Here is a 26,071-nt window from a genome sequence, read left to right as displayed (position 1 = left end):
TCAGAGGATTCTTTTTATGGCCAACTGGAAGACGGGCAAAGGAAGATTATACTTTTAGTTTCTATGGCCTGCCTTGGGGAGAAAAAGCAGCAGGTGAAAGGAGGTCAGGAGAAGATCTGAGAAACAGACTGCTGTTTTCTGAGGCCCGAAGTGCCCAACATTATAACAAAAGCCTAAAACAAGGGTTTTGGGAGTTATAAGCCAGGAAATAGATGAAAACCTATCTATATCCTCATATCACAGAACCCAAGTTTTGAATCATTCTAGTTATATTTAAGTAGTATGCTAACAAGCAGAGCTGTCATGACTGGCACTGAACACAGAAATGGCATGAGGCTTTAGTTAGCCCATGTAGCTTTCTTAAGGGAAAATGCACAGTTTCTGTTGGGCTTTTGTAAACAATGAAAATAGTTCCCAGGGCCCCCAGAATAGTTCACCAGGCTCCACTGCAGCCTGGATAGCCTGGGCCTATGTTTCTCCCATAAATAAAGGACAGCAGAGACAACTGCACCAACTAGAACCTAGGGATACTGAGAAACTGCAGCCATCACTCAGTCACGCACGGCTGATATTTATTATGTTTATTCATAATTTGATTGCTTGTTTGTGCAGTGCTTAGTGGACAGCACATCTCAGGGAGCCTCCCAGAGCCTGGGGTGGAATATGGTCATGGACCATACAGGAAGCTTCACCAGACTGGGAGGCTGAGGGCCTTCCCCGAGCCTTTCTGCTGATAGGGAAGGCAGAGAAACTGAGAGCATCACCATTTCTTCAGTTAGTGCTTTCTCCTTTCTGTAATTCCTGTAAGAAAGGAAAGCAGCAGTGAACTGGGCAACAGCGTAGTCTTCCATCCGCAGACTGAAAGAATTCCACAAAGTGCTTCTATCAAACATGGCAGGAGAAAGGCAGCTTTGAGCACGTTTGGTTGTTCATGCGCACATTAACTGGGCATTCACCACAGGCCAGGCACTGGGGGCCGCAATGTATAAAAAACGTCCCCTGCCAGCAAGAAGCTCAGAGTCTAGTAAAATTTTGGTTTGTGTGTGTTTAGCCACATAATACCGAGTATTTGAAGAGAGGTACTGGTTGCTTAGAGGAAGGAGCCGTCAACTTTCAAATGAAAGGAGGAACGAAGACTTCAAAGACACTGTAGAATGGGTGGAATTAAGACCCAGAGCTCTGGGAAGGAGCCTTCCATGTGGGAGGAACAATGAGCCAATGTTTGGGGGTGGGTATGAGTGTGAAAACTCAAGAAATGGTGAATACTGGGAATCGGTGTGTGGCTGGAAATATGGAAGATGAGACTGGAATAAGAGGTGTGACCAGATTATGGCAAGCCTTGAATGCCAGGCTAAGGAATCAGGAGTGTCCTCATCTCTTGACAGAATGCCATGCAGCACATATTAGAGCACATGAAGTTGGCTGGGCGCAGTGGCTCACGCCTGTAATCACAGCACTTTGGGAGGCCAAGGTGGGTGGATCACCTGAGGTCGGGAGTTTGAGACTAGCCTGGCTAACATGGAGAAACCCCGTCTCTACTAAAAATACAAAATTAGCCAGGCACGGTGGCGCATGCCTGTAATCCCAGCTACCCGGTAGGCTGAGGCAGGAGAATCGCTTGAACCTGGAAGGCAGAGGTTGCAGTGAGTCGAGATCATGCCATTGCACTCCAGCCTGGGCAACAAGAGCGAAACTCCGTCTCAAAAAACAAACAAACAAACGAAAACATTAGCCACCAAGTGGGCCAATTCATTAATGCTTCTGCCCCCAGTGTCCAAATGCTGCTACCAGGCCAGACTGCATCACAGACAGATGCTCCACCCTGCTTCCTGGTCCATCTAGGGTAAAGCAAGTCTTACCTGTTAGTCATCATCATCATCATCCTCTGGAACAAAAATGTCATGTTCCTCAAGTAGAGCAGCAAAGTTCTTGCTAATGAGTGTCCCGACATAGAGAAAGGGGATCACAATGGAGAACACACGGAGAAGGCCGAAGGACATCTGCAGAGGGTCAGAGTGGCAGCTGTGAGCTCCAGAGCCCACTCTGGCAGGACCAAAGAAGACCTGGCCATCTCACAGACATACCCTCAGACCCATCATAAGCAACTTGATTTTAAAGTCCTTGGAAAAATTCAGGGCAAGAAAAGTAATTAGAAAAGGAGAAGGCCAGGCAGGGTGGCTCACACCTTTAATCCCAGCACTTTGGGAGGCTGAGGTGGGTGGACCACCTGAGGTCAGGAGCTTGAGACCAGCCTGGCCAACATGGTGAAATCCCGTCTCTACCAAAAATACAAAAAATTGGCCCAGCATGGTGGTGCGCACCTGTAATCCCAGCTACTCGGTAGGCTGAGGCAGGATAATTGCTTGAATCCAGGAGGCAGAAGTTGCAGTGAGCCAAGATTGCACCATTCCACTCCAGCCTGGGAGACAGAGTGAGGCTCTGTCTAAAAAAAAAGACAAAAGGCCGGGCGCAGTGGCTCACACCTGTAATCCCAGCACTTTGGGAGGCTGAGGCGGGCGGATCACGAGCTCAGAAGTTCGAAATCAGCCTGGCCAACATAGTGAAACCCTGTCTCTACTAAAAATACAAAAAATTAGCCGGATGTGGTGGTACATGCCTGTAGTCCCAGCTACTCAGAAGGCTTAGGCAGAAGAATCACTTGAACCCGGGAGGCGGAGGCTGCAGTGAGCCAAGATTGTGCCACTGTACTCCAGCCTGGGTGACAGAGTGAGACTCCGTCTCAAAAAAAAAAAAAAAAAAAGAAAAGGAGATAAGATGACTGTTACGGCCATCAAAATGGACGAAAAGTCCACTGGAAAGAAAAGTCTAAGGCACCCTAGACATCTAAAGTTAGGACACAGCCTGCTAATTACTTTAAATCCCTACAGACAATCGGGTGCACCAGTACTAGGAGGGCCAGACTACGGTGAGCTCTACCTGAACACGAAATACACGAAAACCGATGACAGAAAGATGTACAGTGAAGGGATATTCTACACAGTTCACTAAGTAACAGGTCCCCTGATGCCTGAGAAATTTGATTTAAAAATTTTAGAAACAGATGTATTTGAAAGTGGGCATGTATTTACACTCAAAGACTTTAGATGGATTGGGAGAATGTCAGTAAAATCTCAGCAACATTTCTCTTGTATTCCTAGAATTAAAAAAAATTTTTTTTCAACTGTTTTGATAAGGCAGGTCTTTCCCAACATGGACCTACAGTCAATTGTGTGAGTTAGCATAGGCTAGACTAGCTTTAAGAGAATTTGTTTTTTTTAATTCCCACACCACACAGCCCTGCAGTCGTAAAGCAAACTTTCGCTTGATATAAGGGACTGTTTCCGTTTTCCCTAGAAAAACTCAAGCATGTGATAGCGTTCAGTGTTGGAAAAAGACAGGACCTGGTGGGGACGATACCAGGAAGAAACCCGGATGCTGCGGCCTCAGCGCTGGCCTTGGATACGAGCTTCACCGCTCTAGCCCGATTCTTCATTTGAAAACCCGTGATTGTAATAATTCCCTGCACATCTATCAGGACTGTAAATCACATGAATTAAATATTAGGTGACAACTAATAAAAAGATGAGGCCCGTCCCACGTACCCTTTATTTACAGAGTCCTTTCAAAATTCATATTTCATCCCATAAACTAGGAGACAGGCAGGGCAGAGATTACAGGACTGCTCTAAGCTAGAAGCACACGGCCTAGTCTTCTGACTCCAGAGGAGCAGAGCACCGCACCTCTCAGGACAAGCTAATGTAAAAGGCCAACTTCCTCAGCGTTTGCCCCCCATCTTCTGTCTACCTACCATTTTCTACACACCTGTCAAAATTAGCAACTCATTAGCGTATTCTTGGTCCGCCTTCCAGTCTACGGTAATCGTTATGATTGGCCTTGGCTCCTATCAATCAGCGCCGCCCTCACGCACTCCCCACAATGATTGGCCTCAGCCCCTTCGCCCCGTCTCCAGGAAGACACTCACTTTCACCGGTTTGGGCAAAATGGCGCCGCTGCGGGTAACGATGACTGACCTCGACGGTACCAGGCTCCGGCCTGAGCCGCTCCATGCGGCGGCGACATCGCCATCTTTCCTCAAGCTAGGCCCGCTCCGGAGAGCCCCGGACCTGACGGGTGCCAATAGTAGCCAGCGAGCCGCTCCGGACGCCATGCCCCCAGCTCCGCCCCTCACCCGGGCACCCGGACCCCACCACCCAGCCCTCGTGCCGCCCTCGGGAAGAAAGCCGCCCGAAGCCTCGCGAGAGTTTGAGGAGTACACGAGAAGCCCAGCCCTCCCACTCGCGCAGTGCCGGCGGCTCCTGGGGCGGCGGGAGGGAGGTGTTTGTCACTGGCCGGCGTGGTGGCGTCACGAGAGCGGCGGCGCCGCCCCGGCTCCCTCAGTCCGCGTCCTGCTGGGCGTGGCCGCGGTCTTGGGTCCGCCCGGCCGTCAGAACAGGCCTCAGCGGCCGGTTGTGGAAATAAACCCAGGGAGCGGAAGGAGTAATAACGAAAAAGCTTTACTAGTGTTTTAACCGTGTACAAAACACTGTAGCAATAAGAGAAAGGCCCGTGCTATCTGTGTTTAAACAAAATGCAGTGGCTGCGGGGCTTCCAGGCAGGGCTGGGGAACAGGCCGGGCGCCCGCCTTGGGCGCATCTCCGCCTCTTAGGGGTAAGAGGCTCAGAGCCTACCCCTTAGGCCTAGTTGGATGCGGGTCGGTCCTGCCCAAGGCCCCAGTGAGGGGAGCCGAGGCTAGGAAGGGGCAAGTTTTATGTGTTTGGGAGGGGGTGTCTCTTCCCGGCCTCTGCGTCTTCCCCCTGGAGCGTCAGTATGGTCAGGCTCTGGTGACCCAGCCGCTTTGCCTCCCGACTTTGGGAAGAGTAGCAAGGAGAGGTCCTGGCAAGTACACCCTGGGTGACAAACAGGGCTGTGAGAGTTCCCAGGTGGTTTCTCGAGCAGCTTCAGTTTACCGGAGCCCAGCCAGGAGAGAGAATTTTAGCACAGGAAACGCAATCCCGTGTCCAAGCTCCTAGAATACCCAGGACTGAGAACCAAAGCAACAGACTTTCCCCAGGGAGCCACACTGCCCCCCCACCTCTTCTTTAACCCCTCAAGCTCCAGGAGTTGGCTGCTGAAGACAGAGTACAGGAGGGCATTTCATTGACGTAAAAAAGCTACAAGCCCCTTCCGGGGCAAGGTCCAGCACCATCTGTTAACAGGGCAGCCAGGGAGAAAGGATGGGACCCCAGCACTCTGAGCAGAATAAATCTCTCTTCACTGGCCGAAGACCCTCTGCCTCAAAGGGCCCTACCCAGACTGCTGAGTGAGGATCCCATCCCCAATCTTCCCACCCCTCTCAGGAAGAGCTGGGTCCCAGAAACTCCTATGACACAATAAATCCACTTTCTCTGACAGTGTCAGAGCTTCAAGCCGATACTGCAGCTTACCTCGGATTTAAGTGCACAGGAGACTCCCCAGGTTGGAAATTATGGCTCTAGAGCCCGGTGTGTAGGTCAAAGGTATGGCAAGCCTGTGACAGTCTCGGGTGACATTCCCCACTTCCTTCATTTCATTAACATCCCCTGGGAGGGGGCAGGCAGGCCAGTGCAGTCAGGAGATTGGGGTCTTGCTCTGTGGCTGCTAAGTCTCCTTCCTTCTCTGGACCTCAGGAAATGAGGATGGAAGGAATGGTCCCTCAGTCCCTTCCAGACACACGGGTGGATCTCGAACCTGGAGAATGCCTAAATAGCAGGAAGGAGAGAACCCATGTCCCTTCCCAAAACGCAACCTTGGAAATGGGTAAACATTTAACTCCTGAAAAAGAACTGGCCCTGGTTTCCTGACTCAAAGGGCCCAGACTTAGGGCCTATCCTGTTCCTCACATTTTGAGTGGCTCCCCTGGGCCCTCTTCTGCCAACACTGCCGCAGCTCCACGATCTCCTGGCCATACCAGTCATGCAGGGTAGAGAAGCAGGAGGTCTCAGGGGACACAGGGCTCTGCCCCCTGCCTAGGAGGAGGCTGGCAGGGCCCTGCAGCTCCCACTCAGCCAACCCCCACCCTGCAGACCTGCTGGCCGCTTCTTCAACCAAGCCCACAGGGCTGCTGTCCTTGGATAGGCAGTGGCCATTCTCCAGGCCCGCAGCTCCGTGGTTAGGAGCCTGGGGCTTACAGCGGCTGGCAACAGACTTCCGGGATGAGCGGCGTTGCAAAGCCAGGCTCTGGCGTGCGTCCTGCAACTGGCTCTCCAACTCGCGTACCACCAGGCGCATGTAGCCAAAGCTTGCCCGGGACAGCACCTTCACCCAAGCCTCCTGGGCCGCCGGCCCTTCTGCGGCCAGCAGGTGTGGGCGCACTCCAGGGGCATCAAAGCAGATGGCAAAGGCAAACTCCTCGGGCACGGGAGCCTCGGCCAGTTCCACTGTGCAGCCTTCCAGCACCACCAGGCTCAGTGGGGCCCGGCCCTCGCGACTCTCAAAGGAGAATAGCAGGTTGCCCTTGAGGACAAACCAGCATCTTCGGCCAGTGCCACTGGGGGTTGGTGGGGTCCCTGGGCCCCCCCAGGTGCGCAGGAAGCCCATGTGGTCCGCTGGGGAGTCGCTGAGTGCATAGTGGGCTACGCTCCTCTCGTTCAGCTTCATGGCTCCCACGGGAACTGTGAGGCAAGAGAGATGGCAGCAGATCAGAGAGGGAGGTGGTTCCGTGCCCTCCTGGGGAACAGCACCGGCTCCAGAGGCAACCTGGACCCGAGCCCTGGGACTCCTACTCGCTTGCTGTGTCCCTAAGGCCCCTAAAGTCTCCTGAGAAGTGGGCTCGTCTTTCCTTCCTTTTCTCTCAAAGGGATGTTGTGAGGATCATGCAAAAAAAACTGGACACTGGTGGACTTGGAGAAAAGAATAACGAGATTGCATCAGACAGGAGGCATGGCAGGACCTGGGCACGGCTTTCTAAAATCCAAAGAAACAGGCCCCAGCTGAGCTGAAATGGACCCCAGACCCATCGAAACCACTGTGCTTAAACTATCCCCTCATCTGGGGTCCTCTCAACTCCAACTCTGAGGCCAAGCTTCCAGGGTTTCCATGACCCTCCTGGGCCTCTACTGGCCTCTTATTTGCATATAGCTGTTGAATCTTATTGACCTACAGGCAGAAGCTGAGGCACAAAATATAACTTTAAAGAGTTTACTTGAGCGAGAGTAAGGATAACTGCCCAGAACAAACTTCTAAGTTGCCGTGGGGTGTGCTGCGTTGGGCCTTTCCTACAGGTTTTTATAGGCAGAAGGGGGCAAGGATGACAAAGTTGTTTGGCAGGAATTCTCCTTGGTTTATAGAAATAACATTGATTGGTGGGGTGCGGTGGCTCACATCTGTAATCCCAGCACTTTGGGAGGCCGAGGTGGGTGGATCACCTGAGCTCAGGAGTTGGAGACCAGCCCGGCCAACATGGTAAAACCCCGTCTCTAAATACAAAAATTAGCCAGGCACGGTGGTGGGTGCCTGTAATCCCAGCTACTCGGGAGGCTGAGGCAGGAGAATTGCTTGATCCCAGGAGGCGGAGGTTGCAGTGAGCCAAGATTGTGCCATTGCACTCCACCCTGGGTGACAAGAGAGAAACTCCATCTCAAAAAAAAAAAAAAGAAATAACATTGATTAGTGATTGGCTATACATTGTTGAACTATAGGGTATGAACTATAGGGTGTCCAGTGTACAGCATGTTATGGCTACTTGGTGTCACTCTAGAGCCACATAGCAAGTGGCTTCAAGAGGTAATTCTTGATCCTTTTGTAGTTCATGAGCATGATGATTCGGTGTTCACATGCATGTGTGAGCCGTGCCACCCTCGAACCTTGTTACCATGTAGGCACATTACTGATCTGACATGAAGAAAAGAAAAGAAAAAAAAAAGAAAGAGATAATTCTTTAGCTCAAGGGAGGAGTAAGACTTGACAGCTGTTGCGTTTCAGTATGTCTGGGCCTGATTATTTAAAGGGGCTCCAATTCCTCAGATAAAACATTATTTTTCTGTCTCAATCTGCAGCCTTCAGGCCCAGATACGGAGCTACTCTGTACACAAGAGTGTGGCACAAACCCAGGGTACAGCTAAGAAGAGCTAACCACAGCCATTGAATGTGGGTGCCCCCAGCATCATGAACGGCACTTAGTCCAACTGTCCTTACTCATGGAAAACCAAGGCCCAGCGCAGTGAGGGGAACTTGCCCAAGGTTACATGGCCAATGAGACGCAGAGCTTCGTCTCCCAAATCCCTCACACTGTACCCACTTACCAGCAGGGCTCACTGGGGGAGGGCAGGGACCTCTTGTCTGGCCACACAGCTCAGCCCTTCGACCACCTGGTTCCCAGGGAACCTGCAAAACAATTCTCAAGCCCAGTCAGCTTATCCCAAAGAATGAGAACTCCTACTCCACCTTCGAGGCCTAATGAAACCACAGCCTCCACCGGGAAGACTTCCCTGACCCCTGAGAATCCCCCCACCCACCCACCCAGCCAGGAACCCCTGAGCAGCTTAAGGGGATGGGTCCCCTTGTCTTGACCTTTACTCTTCAGACCCCAGCTCCCTGCCTGAGTCCAGGTCAGAGCTACACATGCCCTCATGGTTCCTAGCTTTTCCCTTCTAGCACTTCCTGGCTTTAACTGAAGTCACCTAATCTGGGAGGCCTTCCATGATCACCATATCATCTAAGGTGGCCCTGACCACCAAGGTGGCCTGACCTAAGGTCACCTGACCAGTAGACCCCCCCCCCCCATTTCTGGTTTGTTTCCTTCATCCCACGACGATGTCATATGTGTTTACAGCACTGTTCCCAGCCCCAGAATGTCTAGGGTGGGGCTCGGCTAAGTTCCCAGGAGAACCCCAATACCCAGCACCGTGCAGGGCTCAGAGAGGTCCTCAGGAGGAATCTGTTGAATTAATGGGGATACATCAGTGGACAAATCGAAGTCTCCTGCCCTCCTGGAGCCTACATTCCCACAGGGGGAAACACACTGTAGGCAAACAAAATAAATACTAATAAATTAATGAAAGAATAATTAGTGAAATAAGAGATAACATAAGGACCGGTAATGCTAAGGGTTATGGAGAAAAACAAGCCAGGCCCCTGGATGGGGAGAGACGCCATTCCAGTAGGGGGGGCCCAGGAAGGGGGAAGAGATCACAGATGTTTGCCAGAGGAGTGGCCTCACTGGGGGTCCTGGGCCCAGCACTGGGGCACAGGGAGGGGGTGGGCAGCCCGTGGGGCCATGACCCCTCCCCTCCCCCGCGTCTGGGGAAGGGCGCTCCCTCCTCTCCACCAGTAGGGGGGCCAGGCCACCGCACACCCGGCCTCCCGCCCGCCCCAGCGTCTTCCTGGATTCTTTTGTTGGAGGAGAGGCGGGCTGGGGGTGCGGGACCGCCGGGCCAGTGGCCACTGCGGGGAGCCCCAACCCGGTTGTCGCCCTAAACAGAGGTCACCTCGGTCAGGGTCTCCCTGGCTGCCGCCTTGGTTTCCCCGTCCTCGCGTCGGGGCTGTTCGCCGCCACTTCCCCGCGGCCACGCCTTCCCTGGAGCCACCTCCTCCCGGAGCCCGCCGGGCCCACTCACCTCCCGCCGCCGATCGCACCGAAGCCCAGGAGGGCGATCCCAGCTCGAGATCCCGCGCCTCCGCCTGGGCTGCAACGTGGCCACGGGAGCCGGGAGACCCCGCCCGGGAGGCTGGAGTTAACGCCCCTCCCCGCCCAGTATTCGCCAGGCCCGGGATCTCCGAGGCCGCCTCGAGGTCTGCCAGGGCGGGAAACTGAGGCCCGAGAGGGCGGTGAACTGCCCGAGCCACAGCACTGGTCGGTGCGGGCGGCCTCGAACCCAGAGGCCCCCCTCGGACGGTCCGCGGGCCTCAGACCCAGCCCACCGTCCGGAAAACTCTGTCCATCTCTTCCTCTCTGGTCCCCCTCTCCCTGCTCGGCCCACTTTCCCGGCAGAGCCAAACCAGGGATGTCTCTGGGTACCTCCCTAGGATGGGCTCCTACACAGCCCGCGAGGGCCAGCCAAGCTTTGTTGGCCACCCACCGGGCCACCGGGGTCGGCTGATTTCTGCCTCTGGAAATTACCCATTTCGGCTTCCCTGGCCTGAAACCCACCGGCAGCCCCCAGGCTCTGCACTAGTGGGTGGAGGAGGAGGCCTGCGGTGAAGGTCGCAGGAATGCACAACCAAACCCAAGAGACTGGAACTTCTGGAAGACCCTGGAAGCCGGAGGTGTCCTCAAACATCTGCCCATGAACCTGGCTCCCGCCTCAGAGCCTTTGCCCTTGCAGTTCCTGCAGCCTAGAATGGCCTTCCTTCCCACCCCCAACCGCAGCTCCACTCCTCAGGACGCCTCTGGACACAGATTTGAGTCTCTGCTCAGTGGTCCCCTCTGGGACCATTGTAAAGCAACCTGCCCTGCAGTCTCTGTCCCATCCCTGGGGTGTTATTTCCCTCAGAGCACTCACTGCTACAGTAAACTTTCCTATGCTCATGCTTTTATTTTCTTGTTTATTGCCTGTCTCCCCTACTAAATTTTATTCAGTTAATACTGTACACCATAATAAATGTGTTAGAAGGTAATAAGTGGCATGGAAAAACAGAGGAGGGTAAGGGACATGGGAAATTGTGGGAGTAGGGAGGTTGCAATTGCAAATAGAGTGGTCAGGGTAGGCCTCACTGAGAAAGTAACATTGGACAAATACTTGAAGGAAATGAGGGAGCCAGCCATGCCAATTCCAGGCAGAGGGAACAGTCAGCGCAGTGGCCCTCAGGCCTGTTGTGCTTGAGGACCTGCAAGAAGGCCAGTGAGGCTGGGAGGCCTGGGGAGGGGCAGACAGTAGGAGGTGGGGGTGGAAGGGGTGGGATGGGGCTCTGTAAATCTGGGAGGGCTGTTACTCTAGACAGGGCTGTGAGGAGGGACCTGAGCGATTTCAAGGCATACTCTGGCTTCTGTGGCGAGAATCAATGTCAGTGGAGGCTGGAGACCAGTGAGGAGCCTGCTGCCACTATCCAGGCGAGATGTCACAAACGCGGCAAGAGCGGGGAGGGAGAGGCAGCCAGAATTAGAATGGCTGTTGAAGGTAGAGAACACAGGATTTGCTGAGGAGTTGGATGTGGGGAGTGAGGGAAAGAGCAGGCAGGACTGCACAGTTTTGGCTTGAGCACCTAGGAGAGTTGTCATTATCTGAGATGTGGAAAGTGGCCGGTGCTTGGTCTGGGTTATGTTTGAGACACCCAGTGGCCATCTGAGTGAAGGTGCTGTTGGGGCTCAGAAAGCGATGCCTAAAAATATGGCACTTGGGCATGCTGAGTACTTTGAACCAAAGGACACTGGAAGAGCCTCAGAAGCAAAGAATCTCTCTGACCTTCTCCTGCCCCCCTTCTTTCTCCCGTTTTTCTCCTGCAAGGCAGGCCATAGAAACTAAAAATCCTCCTCCCTAAGGTGAGTTATAGCAACTACAAATATTGGCTGGGCACAGTGGCTCATGCCTGTAATCCCAGCACTTTGGGAGGCTGAGGTGGGCGGATCACGAGGTCAAGAGATCGAGACCATCCTGGCCAACATGGTGAAACCCCATCTCTACTAAAAATACAAAAATTAGCTGGGCGTGGTGGCGTGCGCCTGTAGTCCCAACTACTTGGGAGGCTGAGGCAGGAGAATCCCTTGAACCTGGGAGGCGGAGGTTGCAGTGAGCAGAGATCGCGCCACTGCACTCCAGCCTGGTGACAGAGGGAGACTCTGTCTCAAAAGAAAAAAAAAAAAGAAAAAAAAGTAACTACAAATATTACTGGAAACATCCCCCACCTTTCTGTGTCGGGCCTGGCCATAAAGGAATTCTCTGACCTACCTTGCCTGATACTAGGTCGTAAGACTCTCATTCCAGAAGGGGTCCTGCCCTCCTCCCAGCAGGAGGGAATGCCACACAGAGAGAACAAGAAGAATCCGAATCTGAACAGACATTGCTGGGTTTCCACACTCAGCTATTAACATTAAATCATTCCCTTTTGTCTAATCGCGTTTATACACAGTTGTCCATTCCTTATTCCTTTTTTTTTTTTTTTTCTGTTGCCCGGGCTGGAGTACAGTGACACAATCACAGCTCACTGCAACCTCGACCTCCTGGACTCAAGCAATCCTCCCACCTCAGCCTCCCGAGTAGCTGGGACCACAGGCACCTGCCTGGCTTTTTAATTTTTTGTAGAGACGGGGTCTCACTATGTTGCCCAGACTGTCCTTAAATGTCTGGCCTCAAGCGATCCCCCTGCCTCAGCCTTCCAAAGTGCTGGAATTACAGGCATGAGCCACCAGACCCGGCCAGGGCTGTCCATTCTTCATCAAACCGAGACAGAAAAATAAAGATTTCCCTGAGTATTTGTGTCTTCATTCCTGAAGGCTCTCAAGTCACATAAAACATTGAGTAAATCCATCTATTACGCTTTTCTCTTGCTAACCTATATTTTGTTTGTAGGAGTGTCCGCTGTGACCTTTGGGATGAGTAAGGGAAAATATCACACCTTTCTGCTCCTACAATGCCCAGAACAAAGCATTTGGCACTTAGCAGTTTCTCAATAAATACTTGATGAATGAATGAAGAAGGAAGTAGCCCAGTCTGTGCGAGCAGTCCCTGAGCGTCAGGCGGGGAAGGAGAGCCGGCTGCCTTTGCGGGAGCTGTGACCGCCTGCTTTGGTGCCTCCCACGCACCCTCCTTGTAGAGACGATTAATCCCAGACTTCCATTTTCCTAGCAGCTCACTAGGCGGGCCTTGCTTCAGAGCAGTCTCTCATTTCCTCTGCACAAAGCCCTCAACAGGTATTCACTGCACGGCCGCTTACTGAGCGCCCACGGTGAGCCTGGCACGATCCTTGCCCTCTTGGTCCCCACAGAGGTGGAAGGACAGGCCTCGCGGGGTCCGGGCCACGAAGGACAGCCCCGAGTCCGTTCTGCCAATGCCAGCCTCGCTGGCACGCAGGGCGGGAGCCCAATGGGGAAGGGCTTAGGGAGGCTGGGAGGCCGGACCCATATGGGCGGGGCACAGCGTTGCTAGGGGGGATTCTGATAGGTTGCGCGAAGGGTTGCCTTCGTGAGGCCCCGCCCTCACTGGAACGCTTCAGACTTATCAGGTTACCGGATTCGAGTCAGAAGCGGCGGCAGGTCTGAACGCTTCGGTAGGATAAGTGCGGTGGGAGGGGGCTCTGCGGTTTTGGGGGGCCCAGGGCGGGAACCCGGACCCGGCTGGAAGTCCGGAGCCTGGCCGCAGCCCCGCCCCTCCGCTCTTTCTTGGTGACCTTAAGCCAGTGGCTGCCTTTTTCTGAGCCCGGGCGGGGCCGAAGGCGGCCCGTAGGCCCTCGGGACTCCCAGCACTGCAGAGGGTGTGAGGTCTGACATCCAAGACACGTTGTTTCGTATTTCTGAAGGAAGAACTCAAGCTCCGGGAAGTGATGGCTGGGGATGGGGCGGGCAACTTGGGGACCGAGTGTACGATCCACGCCTAAGGTTGAGGGCGGCCGAGCTAGCCAGGCAGCCGTGACCCCATTGCTTTTCAGACGTTTCTTAGCTTCCAGAGCCCAACACATACAGCTGATACACGCAGACCAAATCTGGTCAGGTCCTCGGAAGCTGAGTCCAGAGCGATGCTGCTGAAGACAGGTACCTACACCGGCTGGGGTGGCTTGGAAGGGTAGGGGTGAGTGCTACAAGGAGTGCTTTGGCGCTTCTTCCCTAATGTGGGTATGTGGGGAGACAGGTTCCTCTCTCTTTTACTTAGAGCTGGGCAGGAAGGGAGGAGATGCTTCCCCATACGGGAATCATTTCTCCTTCAAAGGGGCCCTTCCTTTCTCACTTCCTCTCCCTCAAGCACAGAGGCCCTAACTGATGGATATCAGCATGTGCGGAGAACCGCCTGTACAGTCCCTACAGTAACTCCATATTACAGATAAGGAAACTGAGGCCCGAGGGGGAAAGGTCTCACTTAGGTGAGCTGATTGGGTGCCCATCCTGGCTGGCTTACTTCTTAAGCCTCTCTGAGGCCTCTTGAGGGTCTGTGGTAGAGAGCAAAGAGCTCTGGACTGGGGCTCAGGAGACCTGGAGTCTGGCCAATGATCCCGACTTAACGATTTTTCAACTTTACTGTGGTGTGAAAGCGACGCACATTCAGTAGAAACCACAGTACGTATACAACCTGTGTTTCAGTATTCAGTAAATTGCATGAAATATTCAACAATTTATTATAAAATAGGCTTTGTGTTAGATGATTTTGGCCAGCTGTAGGCTAATGTGCGTTGTCGCACTTTTTTTTTTTTTTTTTTTTTGAGACGGAGTCTCACTCCGTCGCCCAGGCTGGAGTGGAGTGGAGTGGCGCAATCTCGGCTCACTGCAATCTCCATCTCCCAGGTTCAAGCAAGTCTCCTGCTCAGCCTCCTGAGTAGCTGGGATTACAGGCACTCGCCACCTCACCCCGGTATTTTTTTGTAGTTTTAGTAGAGACAGGGTTTCACCATATTGCCCAAGCTGGTCTTGAACTCCTGACTTACTGTGATCCGCCCACCTTGGCCTCCCAAAGTGCTGGAATTACAGGCGTGAGCCACCATGCCTGGCCTGTCCACACTTTTAAGGTAGGCTAGGCTCAGCTATGATGTTTGCCAGGTTAGGTGTATTAAGTACATTTTTGACATAATATTTTCTTTTTTATTATTTTGGGATGGGGTCTCGCTCTGTCACAGCCCAGGCTAGAGTTCAGTGGCACGATCTCAGCTCACTGCAGCCTCCGCCTCTGGGGTTCAAGTGATCCTCTTGCCTCAGCCTCCCGAGTACAGCGCATGCCACCACGCCTGGCTAAGTTTTTGAATTTTTAGTAGAGACAAGGTTTCACCATGTTGGCCTGACCTCAAGTGATCCACTCGCCTCGGCCTTCCAGAGCATTGGGATTACAGGCATGAGCCACTGCATCTGGCTGATGTGATATTTTCAACTTACACTGGGCTTATGAGAACGTAGTTCCGTGGTAGGCCTAGGAGCATCTGTACTGTTAAGTTCTATATATGGGATGGGAGGAGCTGATGGGGGTTATAGGAAGGGAAGGACATAAGGTGTTAGTTTTGCTAATTCCAGGTGTTAGTTTTGCTAATTCCAGGTTAGTTTTGCTAATTCCAGCACTGCTGTGGTGACGGCCAGACCTCAAGCCACTGCCTGGCCCAGGCACCATCCTCCCACTTACTGCTTTGCAAGAGCCAGCCATTGCAGGAAGAGCCAATTCTACCCTAAACCCAGGAGTCCAGTTTCCCTTATATATAGGCAGGCAGCCTCTGTAGGGCTGAGCAACATACAGATGGGGTGGGATGAGGGCTGGAGCTGTGGGGGCAACTGATAGTCACCATCCCCTCCTCCCTTGCCCCCTAGTGCTCTTGCTGGGACATGTGGCCCAGGTGCTGATGCTGGACAATGGGCTCCTGCAGACACCACCCATGGGCTGGCTGGCCTGGGAACGCTTCCGCTGCAACATTAACTGTGATGAGGACCCAAAGAACTGCATCAGGTGAGTAAGGTCCACACTCACCTGATGAGCCTTGCCCAGGGCCCTGCAGATTCGGGGGCAGGAAGTGGAGAGTCCACTAGAAAAGAGGGCAAGGTCAGAGTTCTCCATCCCAGAGACTGCAGCCAGAAGTCACTCGGACTGTCTGACACCTAGCCCCATGACCTGTCTGGAGCCTCTGCAGGGACTGTCAGGCCCCAACCTGGTCACGAGGCAGGGACCTTACATGGACCCAGCCCCTGAGATAACTCTTAGAAGGTCAGGCCAGGCCCCCTGTACTTCCTCTGACCCAGTCCTAGCTTTTGGCCTGGGGCCAGCCACTCCTTTCAAGCCAGCTTGCTTATGGCTCATCGCACAATCTCTGGTGGTCATTTACACTGATACCTGGCTTAGGGCTCAGCAAGGTCATGGTTTTTATAGCCCAGATTCAATCAGAGCTGAGGCAGGGTGTGGGTGAGGGCCGGGCTGGGTCCCTGAGCTACCCCATCCCTCTGCCCCTCACTAGTGAACGGCTCTTCATGGAGATGGCTGACCGGATGGCACAGGATGGATGGCGGGACATGGGCTACACATACCTCAACATTGATGACTGCTGGATCGGTGGTCGCGATGCCAGTGGCCGCCTGATGCCAGATCCCAAGCGCTTCCCTCATGGCATTCCTTTCCTGGCTGACTACGTGAGCCGCACCCCAGCCCTGCCCTTGGCCTCAGGGCTAGACCACTCCTTTCACCCTACCTCGCTTAGGGCTCACTTACATGATTGAGATCTCACAGTCTAGTGGGGGAAACAGACAAATCAACACCGACTTTTGGCCTATTCTGTTGAGTGAGAGCCAGAAAGGGCATCTCACGCAGCCTGGTATTCCAGGAAGGTTCCCTGGAGGAGGCATTTCTTGAGCTGAGCCCAGAGAGATGGCATTGGAGGCAGAGAGGATGGCAGGAGCAAAGGCCTAGGGGCAAGAAACAGCCGCTGGGAGATGTGTGTTGGGGGAGAGGTGGGCCATCGTGGGCAGAGGCCGGGCCAGCATGCTGGGACCATCTCCTTTGGTCCGTGGGAGCCACTGGAGGTTTAATGGGACGGGGTCAGATATGCCTTGAGGAGGCTCCTTGAGGGTCCTGCTTGAGCCCACTGTGTCCTCAAACCCCCACAGGTTCACTCCCTGGGCCTGAAGTTGGGTATCTACGCGGACATGGGCAACTTCACCTGCATGGGTTACCCAGGCACCACACTGGACAAGGTGGTCCAGGATGCTCAGACCTTCGCCGAGTGGAAGGTAGACATGCTCAAGCTGGATGGCTGCTTCTCCACCCCCGAGGAGCGGGCCCAGGGTGAGTTACGCAGCTGGCTGGGGCACGCAGGCAAACGGGGAGGGTGGCCATGGAGACCCACCCAGCGCCCACCTGGCTGAGCTTCCCAATTCCCCCTACCCAGGGGTTAGGGGGATTGTGGCTCCCAGGCTCCCTAAATATGAGTGGCAGCATAGCCCACCCTGGAAGCATTTGAGGCTCTGGGTATGTGGGGAGGCACCTACTGTTTGGAGCTTGTTTCTTCACATCTGTTGGGAAAAGGTCTGGGCTAAGGCCCCAGACTGCCTCCTGCACTTCCTCAGGACTGAAATAGGTTGGGCTTTCTCTAGGGTACCCCAAGATGGCTGCTGCCCTGAATGCCACAGGCCGCCCCATCGCCTTCTCCTGCAGCTGGCCAGCCTATGAAGGCGGCCTCCCCCCAAGGGTAAGCCATTCTGCCCCCTGCCTGATGGCGCTTCCCACACCCAGGCCTCCTTACCTCCTGAGTGCCAGGCTTCAGGGACGGGGCCTTCCAGAGCCAGGGCTGCTCTCACCACAGGTGCCCATATGGTGATTTGTAGGTGTCTAGAGACCTACATTAAGTAGCCGCAAAGAGCAGGTGGGCTCAGCCAGCCCAGAGAGGTGTGTGTGTTGGAGGGAGTGGCGGGCCTTAGAGAAGAGGCCCTTGTGAAGTGGGCTGAAGGAGTTGGCATCAGAGGCAGGAGAGCCATCTGTGCTGGCACACAGTGCCCAGGATTCCAGGAGGTGCCCATTAGGCGAGGAGACCCAGAAGGCTGGGGAGGCCAGGCAGGTGGGGCCAAGCCTCGGAGGAGCCTGTGGGCTCATGAGGGCTCCCTTAGCATGTTTGACACCAAAAAGGGTGGGCTCAGGCCTCTGGAGCTGAGAAGACAGCAGACAGCAGTTTCTCACTGAGAGAACATGGGGGTGGGTGGGTGTCAGGGAGGGTTGTTTGTGGGTGCACCAGCCTGGGCCCACACCCTGGGTTTGACCCAAGCTGGCATGAGAAGGCAGGGTAGGCTCCTGGCACCAGCATGCACAGAAGGGAGACCCCGGTAGCCCCACAGCAGGGCCACCCTCTGAGGCCCTCCTCATCCTGAGCAAGCCGGTGGGGCCTGTTCTCTTCCCTCTTCCCCACTCTCTGTCTCTCCTGCTGAGCCTCCTCAACTCCTGTGTGGGTCTCTGGGCTGCAGCATGTGATTCTGGTGCTGGACTCTGCCTTCCCCTCGACATCCAGGTGAACTACAGTCTGCTGGCGGACATCTGCAACCTCTGGCGTAACTATGATGACATCCAGGACTCCTGGTGGAGCGTGCTCTCCATCCTGAATTGGTTCGTGGAGCACCAGGACATACTGCAGCCAGTGGCCGGCCCTGGGCACTGGAATGACCCTGACATGGTACCAGGATGGAGGGGGATGTCCCTAGGCCCACCATCTGTGACGACCCTGCTCCCCACTGCCCTGTGCTTTCTTCCTTCTTGGAGGCTCACTGCCGGGTTCTAGGTCAGCGCTTCTGAAATGTGTCCCTGAACTGGTTGCTTTAGACTTGACTTAGAAGCTGGTTTCCAGGGCCCCATCCCCCACGTTTTGCATCACAATGTTCAGGGGAAGAACACTGGTAACCATCTCCCCAGGCAATTCTGATGTTTCTGAAAGCTCAAGAACTTGGGTCTGTAGTGACCCTGGAATAAGATGTTATTGCTGTGCAGGTTGAAGATCACGACCTTGCTATTCCTAGTGCCTGGACTGCTCTCCCCCGTGTGCCTCTGATCCTTTTGTCAATTTCCTGCCTCATCCTCCACAGGGACAACTGGCCCTCACAGTCCTGCTTCTAGCCCTTCCATTCTATCTCGGTCATTGCCCTGTGACATTTTGTTGTTGTTGCAATTTATAGCTTTATAGTTATCTGTTAGTCAACAAGCATTTACTACCTGATTGATCCTATGATGATTATAAGAATTACAAGTGCTAAGCCAGGTGGAGGGAGCAACCTGGAGGAGCAGGAACTGGCCTGCTGTGGAGTCCCAGCTCTAGCTCTGCCATTTTACCTTGGGCAAGTAACTTAATTTGTTCTGTGCCTCAGTTTTGTCAATTGGAAAATAAGAATAGTAGCTACCTTATAGGGTTGAGGGTTAAAATAACTCTGAAATGCTTGGCACAGTGATGGGCACACAGTGCTTAAATTGTTGTCACTAAGCCTGTAATTGTGTCCTGACTATGGATTGCTTGCCCTGGGGTCAGGAGTCCCCCTTGGTCCATTCAGCTGTGGCTAGGGCAAGTGGGTGTGGCCAGTGGTAGGTACAGGGACTTTGTCCCGTTCTGTTTCTTACCACTGTCACCTTGGAACATTTATTGACTTGACCTAGTTTATAAGCTTTTTGACAACAGGAGCCCATTTGATCATCTGAACAACCTGTGATGTAGCCAGGGCATATTACCACCCCCATCACCCCCATGGGGTTTTTGTTTTTTATTGATTTATTTATTTTTTGAGACGGAGTCTTGCTCTGTCGCCCAGGCTGGAGTGCAATGGCGCGATCTCGGCTTACTGCAACCTCCACCTCCCAGGTTCAAGCGATTCTCCTGCCTCAGCCACCCGAGTAGCTGGGATTACAGGCGCCTGCTATGACACCCAGCTAATTTTTTTTTTTTGTATTTTTTTAGTAGAGATGGGGTTTCACCATGTTGGCCAGACTGGTCTCAAACTCCTGACCTCATGATCTGCCCGCCTCAGCCTCCCAAAGTGCTGGGATTACAGGTGTGAGCCACCATGCCCAGCCTATTTATCTATTTATTTAGAGACTGAGTTTTGCTCTTGTCGCCCAGGCTGGAGTGCAATGGCATGATCTTGGCTGACCGCAACCTCCGCCTCCCAGGTTCAAGCGATTCTCCTGTCTCAGCCTCCCAAGTAGCTGGGATTACAGGCATGCGCCACCACACCTGGCTAATTTTGTATTTTTGGTAGAGATGGGGTTTCTCCGTGTTGGTCAGGCTGGTTTCGAACTCCTGACCTCAGGTGATCTGCCCTCCTCAGCCTCCCAAAGTGCTGGGATTACAGGCGTGAGCCACCGCGCCTGGCCTTTTGTTTTTTGAGTCAGAGTCTCACTCTGTTGCCCAGGCTGGAGTGCAGTGGTGCAATCTCGGCTCACTGCAACCTCCACCTTCTGGTTCAAGTTATTCTCGTGCTTGAACAAGTAGCTGGAATTACAGGTGTTTACCACCACGCCTGGGTAATTTTTATATTTTCAGTAGAAATGAGGTTTTGCTATGTTGGCCAGGATGGTCTCTAACTCCTGGGCTCAAGTGATTCACCTGCCTCTGTAGCAGGACCAGCCGCAGACAAAACTCCTCAGACACCAGATTAAAGAAGGAAGAGGTTTTTATTCGGCTGGGAGTGTCGGCAGACTCGTGTCTTAAGAGCCGAGCTCCCTGAAAAAGAAATTCTTGGCCTTTTTAAAGGCTTACAACTTTAAGGGGTCCATGTGAAAGGGTCATGATACATCAAGCAAGCGTGGGAAACGTGACTGGAGGCTACATGCATCAGCTAACAGAACAAAAAGTTTTACAATGCTTTTTTCATACCGTATCTGGAATTTACAGATAACACAAGTAGTTTAGGTCAGGGGTTGATGTTATTATTATTACTTTTTTTTAACTCCTAGGGCCAGGTGGTGGTGCCAAGGTTGTCTGGCTATTTATCTTACTTTTGTTTATTTCCAACTTTTTGCTTTTTCTCTCCTCCTGTCTTGTGAACTAGGCAAGGTTGGGAGAGGAGGGCAGCAGGAGTAGTAGTGGTCTCTTCCTTACCTCAGCCTCCCAAAGTGCTGGCATTTACAAGCATGAGCCGCCGCACCTGGCCATCTGCCCACCCCCCTACCGCCGACTCCTGTTCTTGATGGAAAATAAAAAGCTGATGCTCAGATGGAAGGTGACTTAACTCCCCCAAGGCCACAGGGCTGGGGAATGGTGTTTGCTGAACCAGGCCTCCTCCACATACAGCCATCTTTCCCTAATCCCTAATTGCTCTTCCTTGGCTACAAGTTTGAGGATGGTCCCTGTGTCTACCTCCTTGAGGAGATGAGAGCTGACTACTCCTCTTCTCTGCCCCCAGCTGCTCATTGGGAACTTTGGTCTCAGCTTAGAGCAATCCCGGGCCCAGATGGCCCTGTGGACGGTGCTGGCAGCCCCCCTCTTGATGTCCACAGACCTGCGTACCATCTCCGCCCAGAACATGGACATTCTGCAGAATCCACTCATGATCAAAATCAACCAGGATCCCTTAGGCATCCAGGGACGCAGGATTCACAAGGTACTAGGGTGTGGAGGGAAGGAAGGGGAGGACTGAGGAACTGGGTTCTCCTGAGAGAAAGGCTGCCAGCCTCCCTGGGGGCAACACCTGGCGAGGTACAGGAGTCGCCCAGTCCCCAACCAGGGCTACCCCTTCTGGTTGCTTATGGTTGAGGACTCTGATGGGAGCTGCTCCAACTGTCCTCCTCTTGCTGGGTGAGAGCAGGGCTGAGCAGGACAGCTCAAGGGAGTAGGGGATGAGAGGCGTCAGCCACATAAGTGCACATAGGAAGGGTGAGGCACAGAGCTTCTATACACCCGTGATGGCCTGCAGAGAGCTTGGGCTTCCCTCCAGAGCAGGAGGAGCTGGTTTGTTTGTTTTTGAGACAGGGTCTCACTCTGTCACCCAGGCTGGAGTGCAGTGGCACAATTTCGACTCACTGCAATCTCTACCTGCCGGGTTCAAGCAATTCTCGTGCCTCAGCCTCCTGAGTAGCTGGCACTACAGGCGCCTGCCACCACGCCCAGCTAATTTTTGTATTTTTAGTAGAGACACCATGTTGGCCAGGCTCGTCTCAAACTCCTGGCCTCAGGTGATCCACCCGCATCAGCCTCCCAAAGTGCTGGGATTACAGGCATGAGCCACCGCACTCGGCCAGGAGAAGCTGTTATAGCCAAGGAATACTACGACTACTAGTGGCTGCTATTTATTGAGTACCTACCATGTGCCGGGAGTTTTAGATAATTTTTCTCAGCAAGGTAGTTATCTTGCCATTTTACAAATGAGAAAAATGAAACTTCGAGAGTCTGAGTAACTTTATCCCAAGGCTACACAGTTGGTACAAACAAGACTGGACTTCAGTGTCACCTCAAAGCCTTTTTTTTTTTTTTTTTTTTTGAGATGGAGTCTCACTCTGTAGCCCAGGCTGGAGTGCAGTGGCACCATCTCAGCTCACTGCAACCTCTGGCTCCCAGGTTCAAGCGATTTTCCTGCCTCAGCCTCCCAGGTAGCTGGGATTACAGGTGTGCGCCACCACACCCGGCTAATTTTTTTTGTATTTTTTTCAGTAGAGACAGGGTTTCACCATGTTGGCCAGGCTACTCTCAAAACTCCTGACGTCAGCTGATCCACTGGCCTCGGCCTCACAAAGTAATGGGATTACAGGCATGAGCCACTGTGCCTGTCTGCCTTTGCTCTTTACCAAATCCTGGATTCTGGTAAAAAGAAACCTACAGAACTACGGAAGGCACCTATAGAACTGGTGATGCCCAGAGGAAGTAACAATTCCCTGCCAGAGGGGCTGATGGTGGAGCTGGGCCTGGAAAACCTTCTGGAGGATGGGAGTTCACATCCAGCTCCACTCTCCACCCTCCTGGAACAGAGTTCACTGTTCCCACTGGACAGCACCCTCCAGGCCAGCACTGGCAGCTGTTTGGGGCCAGCACTCATACGCTGTACTGTTGTTGCGCTTCCCTGTTTCTGCGTTTATCCCTCCCGTTGTCCTATGAGCTTCTGGGGCAGGGCCTCATGCAGCACTTGTCTCAGTGTGCTAGCATAGGGGCCGGGCTCAGAGTAGGTGTTCATGAGTATCTGCTGAGTCAGGGAAGGTGGGCAGATAGGGTTAGATAAGCTGGGGTGCTGGAGGCCCGTGGCATCCTCCCTAAACCTGTGTGACATGGAGCTGTGAACTGGGGGACCCAGAACTCAGGGAGGGCCAGGGAGGCAATGGTAGGTCGTGTCTGAGCAAGGGACCCCAGCCAGTAGCCACCTTCTGTGCCCAGGAAAAATCTCTCATCGAAGTGTACATGCGGCCTCTGTCCAACAAGGCTAGCGCCTTAGTCTTCTTCAGCCGCAGGACCGATACGCCTTATCGCTACCACTCCTCCCTTGGCCAGCTGAACTTCACCGGGTCTGTGATATATGAGGTGAGCACCCGGCTGCCTGCAGCCACCCGCCTGGGCTTCAGATTTCTGTGGGAGGGTATTATGGGGGGTGGTTGTTCACATATGGCCTCCCCTGAGCCGTGGGCTTAGGGCCTCTGGCAGGTGCCCATGGGGAGCTGCAGGCACTGAGAGCTGCAGCCAGTGCCGTGCTCTGCACCAGTATTTTCAACCTATGCAAACAGAACTACTGCATATAAATATGAATCCCATTAGCCTCTAGGGCTGTACTCCTCCTCCCAAGGGTCAGCACTTGCTGGCACGTTCCTCACAGTTTTCCATGGGCTGGGGCTTTCTCCACTGCCCGTGCTTGGGCACCTGCTGGATTTGCTGGTGGAGAAGTGATGGGGATTCAGGGTTCCCACTTCTGTAGGGCATACTGGAAGCCCAGCACAGACAGGCCAAAGTCCAGGCAGAAGGCTTCTACATCCTCTAGGGGGGGGGTCTCTGTGCAGCCACTCTCATGGTGGCATTGGTGATGTCCCTCCCCACTGCAGGCCCAGGACGTCTACTCAGGTGACATCATCAGTGGCCTCCGAGATGAAACCAACTTCACAGTGATCATCAACCCTTCAGGGGTAGTGATGTGGTACCTGTATCCCATCAAGAACCTGGAGATGTCCCAGCAGTGAGGAGCTGGGACATGTGACAGGCTGTGGTGGCACCACTGAGCCTAGACCATGGAGCCTTGGCATGCCCAGGGCAAGTGGGGAGGTTCTCTGCTCCCCAGGCCTGCTCGGTGACTGACCCCATCATACCCAAAGTGCAATCTCACGGCCAGGTTCTATGCCCTGTCCAAGCGTAAACCCTCTTGGAAACTTCTTTTGGGGCAATTTTCCTGTGGCCTTCCTGGCCTCTACTTCCATGTGGCAGCCCCACAGACATTGCTGAGCAACTTGCCAGCCTCCTGAGCTCCATGCCCATCAGGACTCTAGCCTCTGACCTTGCTGTTGACTCTGAAATCAGGATTTGGAAGTTTTCGAATTAGGAGTAGAGAGATCTGACCTCTTGCCAGGAATGCCCATGAATCATGTGATTGGCTTTTCTACCCATAGAGGGCCTTGCAGCCTGATACCACCTGGGAGTGAGGGTCACAAAGGAGACCTTGGCTCCCTCAGGTCACCAATAAACCTGTTCTTTAATCAAGTAGTTGTAATATGGACCTGGGGTACCTTTAGTTAGGGACTCTGGTGGCACTACACAGGGTGCTGGATTCAAATCTCACCTCTATGGATGATGTCTGGCATCGTCTGGCCCCTCCTTTTCCAAAGTGACCAGAAGATTGTACTTCCTAGAGATGCCAGACTTGCCTCACACCCAGGAGCTGCCCCTGCTGTGCCTGGCAGTGGTGATGGTGACAACACAATGAGGCCAAGTAGCAATGCTCCCAGGTCCTGCAGCTTGTGCTCTGCCCAGCAGTGCCCCTGGCCCAGCACCTCAGCCTGCTCTTCTCTCTGGTGGCTCCACCCCCACCCCTACTTCTTTTCCTTTATTTATCTCCCAACCTGGCTGCAAAGGAGGTTCATATTCCCCAGATGTGTCCACAAACCTGTCCAGGAGTTGTGTCTTAAAATTGATTTCCTGTCCCTCTTCCTAAGGACAGGGGTAACAGTCAAAGTGAAGGAATGATGGGTTCTTGCCTGTCTTGCTTTGGTCCTTATTTCCCAAGCCCTCCTCTTTTAGCCAAGGCTACAGGGCACTTGTCTTCCCTGGTGGCTCTCTCCCCTTTGGAGAGAGCTAGTGGCAGAGCAACCTAGCTAGGTCCTCCTTGGGCTTTGAATGCAGGAGCACCCAGTGCCCCAGGCCTTGCACTGTGCTGCCCAAGGAGTATTTTCTGGGTGGATCTCCCATACTCCTCAGGGTTCTGAGGTCCTTGTATTTAGGATATGGTATAAAAACTTACATATGCACATTTTGTTACATCATTTAAGATTACTGAAGCTTTACTGGTTAAGTATAGGGTCACCAGAGAAAGTTCCTTTCCCCAGTTGATGTCTTGAGGCTGTTGAGAAAGTTAGGACAGAAGCCTACCTCATCCCAGGCCTGCCCGTCCGTGCATAGCTCTGCCTTTGGGTCTTGTTCATAGTGCTGTTCAGGCAAAATGGAATAGTCTCAGGTGGGAACACCTTCTCTTGCTAGCTCCAGGAAGGCTTTGTGGGAAATGAGTTGAGACCATGGACTTGGGAGTTGGGGGCCAGAGTTGAGCCTGGACTTGACCAATTAATTCCCTTACCTTTCAGCCCAAGATAGCTACATGTCTTTACTTGCTGTATAAGTTATCCTTTTGTCCTGGGGGTGCCTGATTGATCCTATCTCTTCACCCTTCATTCTTTCAACAAACATGCCATCTATCTCCCAGGACATTTATTCCCTTCTATTCAAGGCCAGTTAGGAATGCAATTATTTTTTTTTTTCAGTTAAATACAGACTTGTCTGGACCCAAGGTACCCTTTCTCTTTTTAAAAACTTTTTATCATGAAAACTTTCAAATACAAAAATAAAATGGTAGAGTGAACCTCCATGTACCCAGCATCCAGCTCCAGTAACCATCAACGTGTACCATTATTTCATCTCTCTTCCTGCACATGCTCTTCTGATGTGTGAGCTAGAGTATCTGAAAGGAAATTTCAGAAAACCCTAAAAACCACTATGTCTCTAACAGATAAGGGCTTTAAAAATACATATATGAGCTGGGCGCGGTGACTCATGCCTGTAATCCCAGCACTTTGGGAGGCTGAGGTAGGCGGATCACAAGGTCAGAAGATTGAGACCATCCTGGCTAACACGGTGAAACCCCATCTCTATTAAAAATACAAAAAATTAGCCGGGCATGGTGGTGGGCGCCTGTAGTCCCAGCTACTCGGGAGGCTGAGGCAGGAGAACAGCGTGATCCTGGGAGGCGGAGGTTGCAGTGAGCCGAGATGGCACCACCACACTCCAGCCTGGGCGACAGAGCCAGACTCCATCTCAAAAAAAAAAAAAAAATACATATATA

At 53.2% G+C, this 26,071-nt stretch overlaps 3 protein-coding genes and 1 non-coding gene across 15 annotated transcripts; 2 read left to right on the top strand and 2 right to left on the bottom strand.

Moving 5' to 3' along the window:
• Nucleotides 1–566: 566 nt before the first annotated feature.
• Nucleotides 567–4,362, bottom strand: SMDT1 (single-pass membrane protein with aspartate rich tail 1). Its single transcript, XM_003814646.7, has 3 exons — nucleotides 3,983–4,362; nucleotides 1,860–2,000; nucleotides 567–801 (listed from the first exon to the last, which is right to left on the bottom strand). Exons 1-2 carry the CDS (start codon nucleotides 4,166–4,168, stop codon nucleotides 1,863–1,865), a joined length of 324 nt encoding a protein of 107 aa, XP_003814694.1. The 5' UTR covers nucleotides 4,169–4,362; the 3' UTR covers nucleotides 567–801; nucleotides 1,860–1,862.
• A 133-nt stretch (nucleotides 4,363–4,495) lies between these two features.
• PHETA2 (PH domain containing endocytic trafficking adaptor 2) lies at nucleotides 4,496–9,942 on the bottom strand. Of its 9 annotated transcripts, none has more exons than XM_063603335.1 (5): nucleotides 9,594–9,683; nucleotides 8,280–8,361; nucleotides 5,880–6,650; nucleotides 5,445–5,738; nucleotides 4,496–5,026 (listed from the first exon to the last, which is right to left on the bottom strand). In XM_063603335.1, exons 3-4 carry the CDS (start codon nucleotides 6,634–6,636, stop codon nucleotides 5,638–5,640), a joined length of 858 nt encoding a protein of 285 aa, XP_063459405.1. In that variant the 5' UTR covers nucleotides 6,637–6,650; nucleotides 8,280–8,361; nucleotides 9,594–9,683; the 3' UTR covers nucleotides 4,496–5,026; nucleotides 5,445–5,637. The 9 variants fall into 9 exon arrangements, with proteins under 9 accessions (XP_063459405.1, XP_063459407.1, XP_063459406.1 ...); XM_063603337.1 differs by having other exon boundaries at nucleotides 4,496–4,956; XM_063603336.1 differs by having other exon boundaries at nucleotides 4,496–4,907.
• On the top strand, nucleotides 7,772–7,875 carry LOC112438201 (small nucleolar RNA U13). Its single transcript, XR_003026677.3, has one exon. It is a non-coding gene; the product is annotated as a small nucleolar RNA U13 (small nucleolar RNA).
• A 3,095-nt stretch (nucleotides 9,943–13,037) lies between the features above and the next one.
• Nucleotides 13,038–25,606, top strand: NAGA (alpha-N-acetylgalactosaminidase). Of its 4 annotated transcripts, none has more exons than XM_008967411.5 (10): nucleotides 13,038–13,179; nucleotides 13,558–13,660; nucleotides 15,410–15,545; nucleotides 16,048–16,219; nucleotides 16,694–16,871; nucleotides 17,180–17,274; nucleotides 18,085–18,246; nucleotides 20,960–21,157; nucleotides 22,918–23,061; nucleotides 23,574–25,606. In XM_008967411.5, exons 2-10 carry the CDS (start codon nucleotides 13,645–13,647, stop codon nucleotides 23,706–23,708), a joined length of 1,236 nt encoding a protein of 411 aa, XP_008965659.2. In that variant the 5' UTR covers nucleotides 13,038–13,179; nucleotides 13,558–13,644; the 3' UTR covers nucleotides 23,709–25,606. The 4 variants fall into 4 exon arrangements, with proteins under 4 accessions (XP_008965659.2, XP_054961373.1, XP_008965660.2 ...); XM_055105398.2 differs by having other exon boundaries at nucleotides 13,047–13,165; XM_008967412.6 differs by having other exon boundaries at nucleotides 13,099–13,179; nucleotides 13,569–13,660.
• Nucleotides 25,607–26,071: the final 465 nt, after the last annotated feature.

This window comes from Pan paniscus, chromosome 23 (assembly GCF_029289425.2).
Source record: "Pan paniscus chromosome 23, NHGRI_mPanPan1-v2.0_pri, whole genome shotgun sequence".
NCBI lineage: Eukaryota > Metazoa > Chordata > Mammalia > Primates > Hominidae > Pan > Pan paniscus.
Note: the sequence above shows the minus strand (reverse complement) of the source record. Positions and strands in the feature narration are given on the sequence as shown.